The 14,150-nt window shown below is 38.5% G+C and overlaps 1 protein-coding gene across 1 annotated transcript in view; it reads left to right on the top strand.

Annotated features, from left to right (window-relative positions):
- PALMD (palmdelphin) overlaps window positions 1-14,150 on the top strand; it is a 49,170-nt gene that overhangs the window by 9,731 nt on the left and 25,289 nt on the right. The window contains exons 2-3 of the mRNA XM_026497551.4: window positions 7,165-7,245; window positions 12,402-12,526. Of these exons, the coding sequence (XP_026353336.2) occupies window positions 7,165-7,245; window positions 12,402-12,526 (206 nt within the window). The remainder of the gene's footprint in view (window positions 1-7,164; window positions 7,246-12,401; window positions 12,527-14,150) is intronic.

Here is a 14,150-nt window from a genome sequence, read left to right as displayed (position 1 = left end):
AATGTAAGTTAAAACAACTTTTCATTGAAGGCTTTTTAGCAATCTGTATTAAGAATTTTTAAAACATCCCTACCCTTAGGTAACTAACTTCTAGGGACCGATCTTGAGGAAATAACCAGAGAGAAGTGGTCCAAAATTTTCATACAAAGAACTTCATCACACAACTACTTATAGAAGCAAAAGATTCAAAATAGCCTCAGGAGCAATTAAAAAAAGGAGACTGATTAAGCAAATTATGATATTCTGAATAAAAGTTAATATTTTTAATAATAAAATTTAGTAACATGAGAAACACTCATGACACAGTATTAAGTGCAAAAGCTGGAATACGAACTGTGCATGGGCCCCCTCGTGTGGTTTGCACGTGTGTTTGTGTAAGGGTGCACATCTGTGGTTTGGGTATATTGAAGAAAAAATGGGATAAAATGCACCAAAATGTGGCCGGTAGTTAATTCTAAAGCTGTGGGAGTATGACAGATTTTTATATTTTTCTTTAAAGTTGTCTGGATTTTTTTAATCTTCTACAATTAACATATTCTACAAAGTTCCATAGTTTACGTTTATTAAGAATAAAATTAATCATTAATTGGGGTCCAATGTTCTTAATAGACAAGATATTTCGATATCTTGATTTGGTCATCTTTGATTTCATTGACTCCTAAAACTAGCTGACCTGGAGCAGTTTCTAACAATAAATCTTCCAGCACACCCTACTTCACCCTCAAAATTCTGAGCCAGAAAGCTACCACGATATGGTTATGTGTATTGGTTTATTGGGTTTAATTTTAGTGTTCTCTCTTCTTACGGGGCATTGGTTTTTTTTTTTTTTTTAATGTTAAGACAATCACTTTCAACTAAATTTTTTTTCTGTTTGAATTTATACAAATTTCTGGAAGAATAAAATAAGAAACTTTGTCCAAAGCCATGCTAAAACCAAGGTATATTGAATTTCCATGATCTAGATATCTTCACTTCTCAATTTCTTCACCTACCTAATGGGAATAAATGGATCCCCACTTCAAAGAAATATGGGGGAAGATTAAATAAATTGATACATCTAAGTGCTTTAAGTAGTTCGGGACTCACAAAAACTTATCGGTAAATGTTAGCTATTGTTGCAACCACCATAACCTTCATCATCTGCCGATCTAGAAAAATGAAGCAGAAGAAAATAAAGTTAGTTTTAAATGCTTCATTTTTAATAATCGAATGTTATCTCTCCGACATTGCTTGTCTAAATACAACATTGTTTAATAATTCATTCTACGACTTTGCTAGGGGTTAACCAGTAAGTTCACCAGTCTTTAAATATTTATAGTTCCCCTTTGTCCCTCTTCCAAAAATTGGGGCATTTGCTACTGTCAGTCTTCAGACACCTCTTCTCCCAAGATTCCAAGGTTACTCGACAATAATTTTCTGTTATGTTGGGGCACCTGAGTGGCTCAGTCGCTTGAGCATCAGACTCTTGATTTCGGCTCAGATCATGATCACAGGGTTGTGAGATCAAGCTCCACATGGGGCTCTGTGCTGGGTGTGGAACTTGCTTGAGATTCTCTCTCTTCCTCTGCCTCTCTCTGCTCACTCTCTCTCTAATAATAATAATAATAATTATTATTATTATTATTTTGTCATGTCTATAAATTTTTCTACTCCCTGAAATGAAACCCGTCAGAGTCTAAGCGGCTCTATCTTCAGTGCTCTATCTCTTCTTGTGCTTCAATTTTCCTTTAAGCTTATTTGCTCTACCCTCGCCAGGGTTAAGATTATTCTCCTTAATCAAAAATGTGGAAGCAAAATAGAAATGGAATATTTCTATTCTCGTCATGTTGCTCTTATACTATGTATCTCAGCATTAGTCCAATGACTGCCTTTACCTATTTGCTCTCAATATAGCTTAAGTGTATATAATTATTTATACACCCATGCCTCGTGTGCCCTCAATGTTTTTCACATGCTTCCCATCTTCACATCACCCCAGATTTTGTTTACCTTTATTCACACTATTACAAATAAGTACCACTTGCTAATCTTCGTTTTTGGTTTCATGAGTTCATTGGAGAGCTCCCGGTGATACCAAACTATTTGGTTTGTTTTGCTTAAAGTAGCACTCTTTTCTTCTTACCTGAGATCATTTGTAACTGTGTAGCCATGTTTCCACTTGTAAATTGCCCAAGCTTTGTGGTCTATCTTCCCTCTTGAAATGCTTGTCCCTTTTTCAAGAATTTTTTAAAGAAGCTTTGAAGAATTTTAGAAATCTAAGTTTCAATGAAATCTAGTAAACCTCTAACTATGCTCAGGATTCTTTTCTAGGAATGTTGTGTTATCACGTCCCGTTCTTTCCTGGTTACCGTTATCTGCACATTACCAAGAAGTTCTGCACTGTTGGTAGTACTTAGATCCAAATAAGCAGCTTCTATTATTGTCCTTTGGAGACCTTGAGCAATGAAAATGTCAGCAAAGCTAGTCATGAAATTGTAAGATACTCGGCTTCGAGCAGAATGAATCTGAAGCCATTTGACTGATTGAATTAGCCAAATTGGTCGAGTTCTATTATAATTTCTGATTGACTGCAAAATAAAATTCCATATGGATTCCCTTCCTCTTATACTCCTTCAGTGTAGGTGCTTCATGAAGGATCTGTCTTTAGTTCTCCTTCTCTTTTCATAAATATGTCTCCTGTCACGCTCTGACCCTCTACAGACTTGCGCTATCCCTTCTAAAACTCCCACATCTCTAGCTCTGACCCCTCCTCTCTCTCTCCAACCAATGTTTCAACTGCCCACCAGATAACTCTACCTGGTTGTCCCAAAGACACCTCAAACTTGGTGTGAATTCACCATCTCCCCTACCAAACTCTTTTCCTTCTCCTGAATATCTTGCGTCGTCTGGCAATTCTGCTCTACCTAGGCGTAAAGGCCTTGTACTCACATTTGACCCTTTCTTCTCCTGCATCCTTATGTCACCAGTTGCCAAGTCCCACCAACTTTAACTCTTTGATATCTCTGACATCCACACCTTCTCCTACCTCTTGCTCAAGCTCTTCTGGTCTTATGTGTGAGTCATAGCCTAACTGATGATCCCCATTCATGTGCTCCTCCTTCAACCTCTACTACACAATTAAAGCTAGACTAAACTTCTTAAAACATGGTTTTAACTCTATGAATCCTCTCCTTCTGAATACTTTTCATTGCTCTCTATCAATACATAATTAAATTCCAAACCCCTTAACCTGCCATTCAGTATTTTCTATTAAGGACTTATCCTCATCCTCTTATCCTTATTTTATTTCCCACTACTCGTATGACAAATTAGATTCCAGAATTGCTGTTCTTTACAATGTACCAATTTTCTACCTCCAGGCCTTTGCTCACATTGAGTCCTTGACTTGAAGGCCCTTTCTCCCCACCGCCCTCCTCCCCAGCAATGATCCGACATACTCACCTCAAATGCTACATCAGAGCCTCTCCCAACCACATCAGCTAGAAATAGCTGCTCCCTATCTCCCCTCAACTCTCACAGAACCTTCCCTTGTGCCTCAGGAATGTCATTTCTCACTTTATTTCTTAGACTATATAGTTACTTGGATGAATGATTTTCTTTCTTTGGGAGAGCGTAAGTTTCTTGATGAAAGTGTCTACTTCTGAATGATTTTCAAATATTGCACAACTTTTAACATCACCTTGAACACAGCGTTTGTACATAAGTAACCCAATATCGGACAAATTAATCATTAAATAACTCAGGATCAATCCTGCCTTCTTTATAGATTCAGACATTCTGGAATATTAGCTCCTTGTTAATCTATAATATCTCTAAAATAGTCACACTCCCAAATTTTGTGCTTATTTTTATCAAGTATGTGATTTCAATAATACGGGATCATGGATGGTCACAATAGCTTTCTAGTTGCACAAGGTACATAAACTAATTTTCAACATAATCAAGAGGTAGCCTTATACAGAATTGGAATTTGTGGGTGCCAACTGCTAAAATATTCTTTTTTTTTTTTTTTTAAGATTTTATTTATTTATTTGACAGAGATAGAGACAGCCAGTGAGAGAGGGAACACAGCCGGGGAGTGGGAGAGGAAGAAGCAGGCTCACAGCAGAGGAGCCTGATGTGGGGCTCGATCCCATAACGCCGGGATCACGCCCTGAGCTGAAGGCAGACGCTTAACCGCTGTGCCACCCAGGCGCCCCCAACTGCTAAAATATTCTAAGTCAGGCAGCTAAAAATCTATCTAGGCAACAGTTCATTAAACATAAGTCTTTTTTAGTTGAATATTTTAAAAAGTGAACATCAGTATAAGTTATTCATAAGAGTTAACATTAATAAATATCTGATGTGCCAGGTTATAACAGGTGTCTCTAGAGACGCTGAAACTCCTGGGAAAATTTTGGGAAGCAGATGGCATTTCCCATCTATTTGTTCCATGATCATTTGGGAAGGAATGAGTGCGCTATGGTAACTTTGGGTACACTAGCAAGAGAGCTAGATATGCAACTTAAGGTTGACTTATTTATTTTGCCTTAAAAAAATTAAATTAGTGCCATCTTATTTTTCAGTAATTCTTGTAAGTCCCTATGAAATTTGGCAAAAGGAAAAAAACTTGCTGTTGAATATTCTATGAGGAAAAAGTGCTTCTATCTTTAAACAGAATCATGCCTATAACATATAAATTATCTTCTTAATTTCCTAGACTGACATAAGGAAAGCATCACATTACCTCTGAGAGACAAAACACTGGTATTCCTTAGCAACCCTCTATAAGCCTCGTGTTGCCAAAACACTGCAGACGCCCTGCCTCTACCCACACAGCTTTCCTTCCCTTATTACTAACCCCAGGATGAAACGAGCCCAAACTAGCTATCGACAGGGGTGGGGAAGCCTTGCTGGGTTCAGCAATGTCTCTTACACTTATGGCACTCCTCACCGGAGGCGAGAGGTGGGTGATTACACACCAACACTAAATACGGAATGAAGAATGGGCTCGCTTCTAATGAGAGGCCCCACTCTTATTGCCGGCCAGAATTGGCCACAGTTCTTCATGATAGAGAGGGCAGTGAGGGAAGTTGTAAGAAGCTGGACTAATTTCTCACTCGGAAAAATGGTGTCATGAGTTGGCTAAGAGTGTGGACGCTGAAGTTAAATGGTCTGGGTTCAAACCCTGGTTATTAGTTGTGAGAGCTCAGATTAATTAGTTAATTAGTTAGTTACACTTACATTTCCTCTCTTAAGATGAAAATTATCACAATATCTTTGTTATTATGATGATTCAATAAAATAGTGCCTATAAAATACTTCCCAAATTTTTGGCGTAATACATTTAAAATATTACTAATATTTGCTCAATTACAGCCTCTAGATAGAATGGAGAATTGACTCACAGGTTATCAGAGTTTTTGTTCTTAAAGACCAGATTTAGGGGCGCCCGGGGGGCTCAGTCGTTAAGCGTCTGCCTTTGGCTCAGGGCGTGATCCCGGATCCCTGGGATCGAGGCCCACATCAGGCTCCTCTGCTGGGAGCCTGCTTCTTCCTCTCCCACTCCCCCTGCTTGTGTTCCCTCTCTCGCTGGCTGTCTCTCTCTCTGTCAAATAAATAAATAAAATCTTTAAAAAAAAAAAAAAAAAAGACCAGATTTGATCCAAAGAAGTGATACTGAAGACCACGCTCGTTGCCTAGCTAATGTTTTTGTTTTGGTTTTTTTTTTTCGAAATAGCTGCTTATGAAATTTACAAAGTGGGTACTGATGAAGTCATATATCCTTCTAACACACGAAGGAAAACATGACATGAAGTTGGAGAGCAACCTGTTGTTTTTCTTCAACAAATGTACCTGAACTTATACATCAAAAAAGAGTTTTTATCTTCAAAGGAGTCACATCAGGAAGCCATGCACTTATTTCAACAATGCTGCCAAGTATTTTTGGAACTCTTCCTTCTAAATTACCTTCTGAGCCTGCTTCAAATTCTTTTAGTTGTCTTCACTGGCAACAAATTGTTATACTTTGGGACTTTTCAAATTTGAAAACAGATTTAAAATCCACTCTTAGAAAAGAGATGGAGGATAATGTCACCTCTGGTCAAAAAAATAAGGAAAGAAGGGCCTTTTTGCGTAGCTTGTAAAATGCCTCAAACAATGCCAGAGAGGGACTCTCTCAAACATTACAGCTTATGGAAGCATTACCAGGATTAGTGTGCCACTTTCTGTGATTAGCAGATTATGCCTTATTCACTTAATTTTATTAAACAAGTACAAACAGAGTACTATGCGTCAAAGACTGTCCTAGGAAATTTGACATACATTTCATGCTCAAATCTTATGCGGTAGATTCTCTTATTATCCCCATACTTCAGATGAGGTAACTGAGGCACAGAAAAGTTAAGGATCTTGTCCAAGGACACAGACATAGTAAATGGCAGAGCCAGAAATCAAACGGAGGCTATATAGTACATATGCTGTATTTTCTAAAAATTACAACCCCTGGGCATTAACAGTTATGCTTCCTGGGTTTTTTGAGGTAATGCAATTTAAACTTGGTGAAAGAGACTCTATCTCCTCATGAATTTTTTTAACTACAGCTAAAAGCCCTCTTACTGTTAACAAGCATTATCTGAACCCTTTTTTCTCTATCTTCACATAGCAAGTTATACAAGGAGGAAACACTCCCACTTTCTAGCTTCCTAGTTTTCGAATGCTCTGTAGGCTAGCTATCCTGTTTTCCCACATAAGCAGACCTTTTACCCAGCAGTTTCTTCAGCCCTGTGCCAGGAGCAGTCTCTCTCCTCACAGGGTTTCCTCAGGCCTATTTCAAAACTCCCTCCTTAAAATTCACTTTTTCCATTGTATCACTCAGTAGCTCAATCTTGCTAGATTAGTGGGGAAGATTTTCTTAAAGGGGAGGGGAGGAGAGTGGGGAAGGAAAGACATTAAAATATTTTCAAGTTCTCTTTGAAAAAGCACCTTCTATCGTTTTCCATCAGCAAAATGCTTTGAGTGTCTCACTTTGCCCCCCTTCGCTTTGAAATATGAGTTTCCAAAGCAGCTTTCTACCAATGCCAAGAGCGTGCTGCTGGCCAGCCATTCCATAATGACGACAGCCCCAAGGAAACATATTTAAGCAAATTGACAAAATAGATTATGCTGGAACTTCTTTTATTTCAGGATAAAAGAAAAATACAGGAAGAAATCTCACAGAAGCGTCTGAAAATAGAGGAAGAAAAACTAAAGCACCAGCATCTGAAGGTAATTTATGATTTTAATTTCATTTCAATGATTTTGTATTCAAATATCTTAATGGCACTCAAAATCTCTATAGTAAAGATGCTTTAGGGAGGAAAAATTTCAGCATAGTTCTACTAATAACCATAGGGGAGGGCCAAGAAGCTAGTAGTATTTGCATCGGAGATTAATACCTTCTGGTAAACATGTAGAAAACACGCTTTTATTACTTTTATCCTTTATTACTGAATTTCCTCATTTTCTTGGGTAACCTTAAGAATTCAGCCTTGATAGTTTTGGCCCCCGAACACAGTCTTGCTTAACATCCCTCGGGACCGATCCAGCTAGGAAGTCCCTTTTGAAATCAGTGAAAGGCCAGCCTTCCCCCAGGGGGTAAGCAACGGACACTGTCTGGCCTGGTCAAGGATGCTTGTATTTAAAAGCTCAGTGCAATGAATCCAATATTGTTTGAGTATGCTTTGGGGGTTTTGTTTTGGGGTTTTTTTGCTTTGTTTTGTTTTGACAAACCATGAGATCATCACTAGGAATAAACCTCCATTTTTTAAATCAGACTTTACATCTTCCATGGGTGTGGCCATTTTGTAATTAAAGCACACTGAGTTTCAACGTTTTATTACGTAGCTTAGCCACAGGATGCAACCAAACGACAAACAGGAGCTCCTTGTGAACAGACCCAAGCAGGAAGCTACTTCTCTGGCAGGGCTGCTATCAATAGATTTAATGAATCCCTCAATGAAACAATGCCACACACTCGTGGGGTCTACACACTTAAGTAAACTTGCCGAATTCAGCTACGTCCAGCTTTCTGATGGATCAAGTAACCACCTCTGAAAAGAAACATAATTTAAGATTCCAATTAGCCTCAGTTCTCTGGATTCTGTTTGCTTCTTTGTTCCTATATAAATTGACATTTCCAATGTTTGATGGATAATTTCAAAGTATAGTTAGCCTGCTATCCTCGCCGTGTGTCACATTGAATTTACACGAGTGGTAGAGATAGCCAAGAAATGCAGTGTGTATAATCAGAAAAATCAATGAAATTAAAACAAATTTTACCAAGTTATTTTAGTGAAACTCAAATCAAAAGGCAAGTCCACAATAATTTTTGAGCTAAGCCATTTCTAACTCCATCACCAGTACTCGTTCTTTCTCTGTCTCTCAATCTCTTTCTCTCCCTTTCTCTCTCTCATACAAATACACACACTATTTGAGTTTCTCAATAAACTAATGACTGCTTCTGAGTAAATGGACAGCTCTCTCTCATTCAGCAATCCATACCCATCCTTGCCGAGTGGGTAACCAAACAACGGTAGAGCTCATAGTAGGAGAAAGGGTTAAATATCCCGAGTTCATTCTAGGAAGCAAGTTTGACATAGGAAAACTCTGACCCCGACTCACTGAAAAGTCCATTTCTGAGGTGGCCCCTCTTTTCAATACTTGCCAAAACCAGTCCAAAAAGTCATACATGATCTTCCTTATAAGTTTGCTTTCTGGAACCCAGGAGACTGTCTAATCCAATCCAATCAGAACATTTATCATGCTTTGGATTGCCAAACACCGTTGTGCAGATTGTATACTGCACAAAGATACATGAGAAAGGGATATTAAAACCCTGCCCACACTCCCTTGGAACTGTGCACGCTGGCATAGCGCTGCTTCTGTCTGAAGGACGGCAGTTTTTCTCTGCACAAAGATGCTATCTATCCATCTTCCCAAGCAGTGCACTGACCCAAAGTCTTGGGGGCGAGAAACAGCACTTTTTCCTGATTTTCATATTAATGCCATACAGACTAGCAGTGCCCAGAGGACTGTAGCCCTTCTGCCTGCAACCTATTGGGGAACTCAGGATTAAATAAATAATTAGGGCAAGCTAAAAGATTATTTTTTTAATTTAAATAAGAGGATATGGAGTAACTCTTTAATCTGAGGTGGTCAAAACAGGTCTGTTAAAGGTGTGGGATTTAAGCTGAGTCTTAACTGGTAAATAGGATTTATATAGGTGTGTATAGGGCCTTAAAGTCAAAAAAAATTTATTTATTAATTACCTATTATGTGTAAGGTACCAAGCAGGACACTAAGAATACACAATAAAGTTTGACCTGTGTCCTTAAAATGATAACTGACCCAGGACCTTACACTGCACGCGAGGCACAAACTGCAAACGAAACACAGAGGAAAGAATGGCTGTTTGAGTCGTGTTTTGCAGAAAATGGTTGGCTGTACCAAATAGCAACCAGGCACCATTACAAGTGTGGCTCAGAAATGTGCAGAAGTATTTTTTTAAAGATTTATTTATTTATTTGAGAGAGAGAGCAGAGCAGGAGGGGTAGAGGGAGAGGGAGAGAGAGTCTCAAGCAGACTCCCTGCTGAGCACAGAATCCCACGCAGGGCTCTATCCCAGGACCCTGAGATCACGACCTGAGCCGAAACCAAGAGTCTGGCGCTTGGGGCGCCTGGGTGGCACAGCGGTTAAGCATCTGCCTTTGGCTCAGGGCGTGATCCTGGCTTTACAGGATCGAGCCCCACCTCAGGCTCCTCCACTGGGAGCCTGCTTCTTCCTCTCCCGCTCCCCCTGCTTGTGTTCCCTCTCTCGCTGGCTGTCTCTATCTCTGTTAAATAAATAAATAAAATCTTTAAAAAAAAAAAAAAAGAGTCTGGCGCTTAACCAACTGCGCCTCCCAGGCACCCCAGGAGTATTTTTAAAATTGCTTCTACAATACGCTCAGCAGGGAATGTGCTTCTCCCTCTGACCCTACCCTTCCTTCTTATGCTCTCTGTCTCACTCTCAAATAAGTTGTTACAGTGTGTAATTGTTTCGTATCATTTTAATTGCACATCTGAATTATGTATTTTATATTCAGAGGCAAAGAGTTAATTCACAAATTCATTTTTTCATTTCACCTCTGGCAAAGAGTTCTTTGCCAGAAGTAAATGACAATTTGTGAGTTATGAACAAATTTTATGAGGCTAAAATTAAAATTATTCTTATTCTTAACCAGACTATGAACCAAGACAATAGCCCCAAGTTCACGTAGTCACATCACAAGAATTATTCTCTGCTCTCTGTAATTCAGCAACATAAAACCGTCCCATCTAAATGCTTCTTATAGTGACATGGGTATAAATGACTGAAACTGCCCTCGTAGGTGGTTTGTAAGGGCTATAATTTACTTTAATAGGTGTCCTCTGCCTTCTTTACTATGCATTAGCTATCATCACATTCCATCAAATAAAAATAAATTAAAATTAAGGTAAATTCTTAAAATGATAGTACACTAAGATTTTCTTGCATCTTTGATCTCAAAAGATAAATCTTGACCTTTATTAATAACATCGAACTGTGTCTGTGAGAGAACATTTTTACAAACTGCCAAACAGCTATAATTAAGGGTTAAGATAACACTGAGGGAAAGAATTTCTGGCTATAAACTTCTGTTATGGGGGAGCCTCAGTGGCACAGCGGTTAAGCGTCTGCCTTTGGCTCAGGGCGTGATCCTGGCGTTGTGGGATCGAGCCCCACATCAGGCTCCTCTGCTATGAGCCTGCTTCTTCCTCTCCCACTCCCCCTGCTGTGTTCCCCCTCTCACTGGCTGTGTATCTGTCGAATAAATAAATAAAATCTTTAAAAAAACAAAAAAACTTCTCTTATGGGGTGTGTTGTCCACATGCAATTGCTTGAAACTCCAAAAAGGCCAACACAAATATGATGATCTGGGACAAGGTTGTTACTCAATTTAGTGGTTTTCAAACTGTGTTCTGTGCATCGACCGGCTGCCAGGCCCCCTCACTGCTTCAACGAGAGCAATCCAGGTTTTATCAGTCCTACAAAGTATAATTCCATATAATATATATTCGTAATCAATGTAATGTTTCTTACTGGTTTGAAAACCGTTGTCTTACTTAAAATAACCATCATTTGGTAATTATCTAGCACAATCAACCTTATTTAAATTTTGTTTAAAATTCAAAGGTATTTATATTCCAGTCGTAATTAATCCTATCATCCTTTTTAAAAAGACAGAAGTTCTCTTTACTTGCTCTTATTTTAGTTGTGGTGTCAGAGAAAGAAGTTTCAAAAAATACTAAGTTCCCATTCTCTCCTCACCATTTTAGACACAGTGAATGCCCAATAAGTAATCTTTGAACAAATAATTTACGTAGGTAGATTAGATACATAGGGAGAACAGTTTTCTTCAGGAAGAAAAGGAGAAACTCAAACTCTTTGGAAATAATGTCTAAAAGTTGCTGTGTAAGACAGGGATGGGATGTCAGCTAAGTTCTCTCCAAAATTTATACTTCTCTCATTTACTTTAAGTCTTCGTAGGCTCAAAGTCCAGGATTGTTTTTCTTTCAGGCAAATTCAAGATTTTTTTCCATGTGATAGAACATAAATATTTTTTGTTTTGTTAAAGTTGACAAAAATTCAACTCATTAGTATTTAGACAGATCAGTGAATTTAGTGCCTCATGTTATTGGAACAAGTAATTTGTGTTAAACTTAGGTATCTGAACCAGGGAGGTTCTCAGAAGAAAGAAGGGTATTGGGTAGGCAAAGTCATAAATGCTGACCACACCACTTCAGACTAATATTGGATTAGTTTAAGATACAATAGCAATCTCCTGTTTTGCCCACCGTTTCAAGTAATCCCACAAAAAACTTTTTGGAGTGTTCATTGTACAGTCTCATTGAGATGAAGAAAAAAATGGTTTCAAGGAGCCTTTTACTTCAAAGACACAAGATGTACAACCATTAACCAAATAAATAATAGTGAGGTATCACATGATAAGGTCCCCGTACAACTGCTAGATATGCGGTGTCTGTATACAGACAATACTGCGTGATTCTGACGAAAGAGAATTCTCTGAGGGCGAGGATGGGGCTGTGGAGGGTATGGGGGGAGGATGGAGATTTTCACAGAGAAGGAGGACCTGAGCTAGAACTTAAAGAATGAATGGGATTTAGACACATAAAACTGGCTTTGGAAGGAGGGTCACAAAGGGTGCACTGAAGGAAGACACCAGATTAATTCAGGCAAGGCAGTGAGAAAAAATAATTTCTCTTTACACTGTCCACTATTAAAATTCTTAAGATTTCAAAGAAGCCAGAGATTTTGGAAATTATTGACTGATTAAGAACATCTTTATGTTTCCTGATATCAGAAAAAGGCTTTAAGGGAGAAATGGCTTCTCGATGGAGTCAGCAGCGGAAAAGAACAAGAAGAGATGAAGAAGCAAAATCAACAAGACCAGCACCAGATCCAGGTTCTAGAACAAAGTATCCTCAGGTATGGCCCTCACTGACATACTTCACAGCTTCTTTTTTGACTTTGCCCCACATTGTATGTATAAGAGCCATCCTTATGTTTAGGGACATAATCAGATCTTCCACTTGGATTTTTAATAAAGACCAAGGCAACACCAGAGGCAATAGAAATTTCACTATAAATATCCCCGACACATAGCAACACAAGATTTATTTTTTAAATACACATTAGTGCTTTACCCAAAACTCTCCAAGCCTATTTCCTCATCTATAAAATGGTAGTAACAATATCTTACAGTTGTTGAGCAAATAAAAAATATATGTATTTTGTATATTGTAGCTAAACTACTGACGTCTACCTGGCACATAATGGGTGATCGAAAAACAGTCCTTCTTCACAGCCCCAAACCCCACTCTCACCTTAGGACATGACAACTCTATGGGTGTGTTTACCCTGTCCCTCCGTCATCCCTTTCCCAGGCTCTCCCCAGTCACAACCATACTTTGGAAGAGAAGACACTGTAGGAACACTTCACTAGCATTTCCTTTCTTCTACTTCCCTAATTATTTGGTCACCGGTGTTGACCTCACTTTTCGATGTCCTTCCCTGCCCATCACACACAATCAGTCCCGAGTCAGCAACTTGTGACATAACAAGGAAAGTTTTTAAATTGCCTTGGCTTAAAATGAGGTGATGGACATGAAAAAAAAATTGGAAAGCTGGAATAGAAGATGGGGTTATTAGTATTATCACAAAATATAGATAACATGGAAGAAAGAGATGTGGGAAATGTCCGAATCATTTTCTAACCTATGTGTGGAAAAAAGATGAGATTTCTTGTGGTATAATAATGACAATAATTTAAAGCCTATGGATCTTTGAAACATAAATAGCTTTCAAAATCTCACTCACTGCAAATTTGTTCTCTTTAGTGAGAACTATAGGAAAGACCTAGAAGGTGAAAATATCCCGTAGCTGTACGAACACAGTCTGTCCATCCTCACCACACTATATGGACAGATTGCATTAGGCTTCAAATCGACAACATGGTGGAAAAACTTCCTTTTTAAACTGATTCTTTTTACTTGCCTAATTTCATACACTTGTATATTTAAGAGCTAAAGTCATTGACTACCCATTCTTATTGAATTATTTTTTAAATTAACAATTCTTAAAAAGTTATATTGTAATCATTGAAATGTTTACATTTATGAACCCCTCAGTTGCTTGCTCAAAGATGTAAAGGGCTTCTGAATGGTAGATAACAAATACGTAAAAATAACTCAATAAGTCAACTCTACAGTTTGGAAAACTTGATCCTTTGTAAGGCGTCCCTTACCAAGAGCTTCTTACCAAAGTCTGGCTTAGCTGATGATTACTTTCTCGTCATCAACACAGAACTTTATCTCCGAAGGAGTTCTGAATTTAATCCCTGCATATCCTGTGCTCTGCAGACACCTCCATGCTTTCCTTCAGAGCCCCCTGGTTAAGAGTCTTTGCCCTTACTGAACACCTACAACTTTCTCTGCACTCGATGATCATTGAAGTGGCTACATAGACTCAGACTCCATTAACAAGTTTGGGCAGCATTGAAAGTAATCTCAGAGAATTTACTAGGGTTCTACTGATTGCTTTCGATCTTGCC

This window comes from Ursus arctos, unplaced genomic scaffold (assembly GCF_023065955.2).
Source record: "Ursus arctos isolate Adak ecotype North America unplaced genomic scaffold, UrsArc2.0 scaffold_12, whole genome shotgun sequence".
Taxonomy (NCBI): Eukaryota; Metazoa; Chordata; class Mammalia; order Carnivora; family Ursidae; genus Ursus; species Ursus arctos.
Note: the sequence above shows the minus strand (reverse complement) of the source record. Positions and strands in the feature narration are given on the sequence as shown.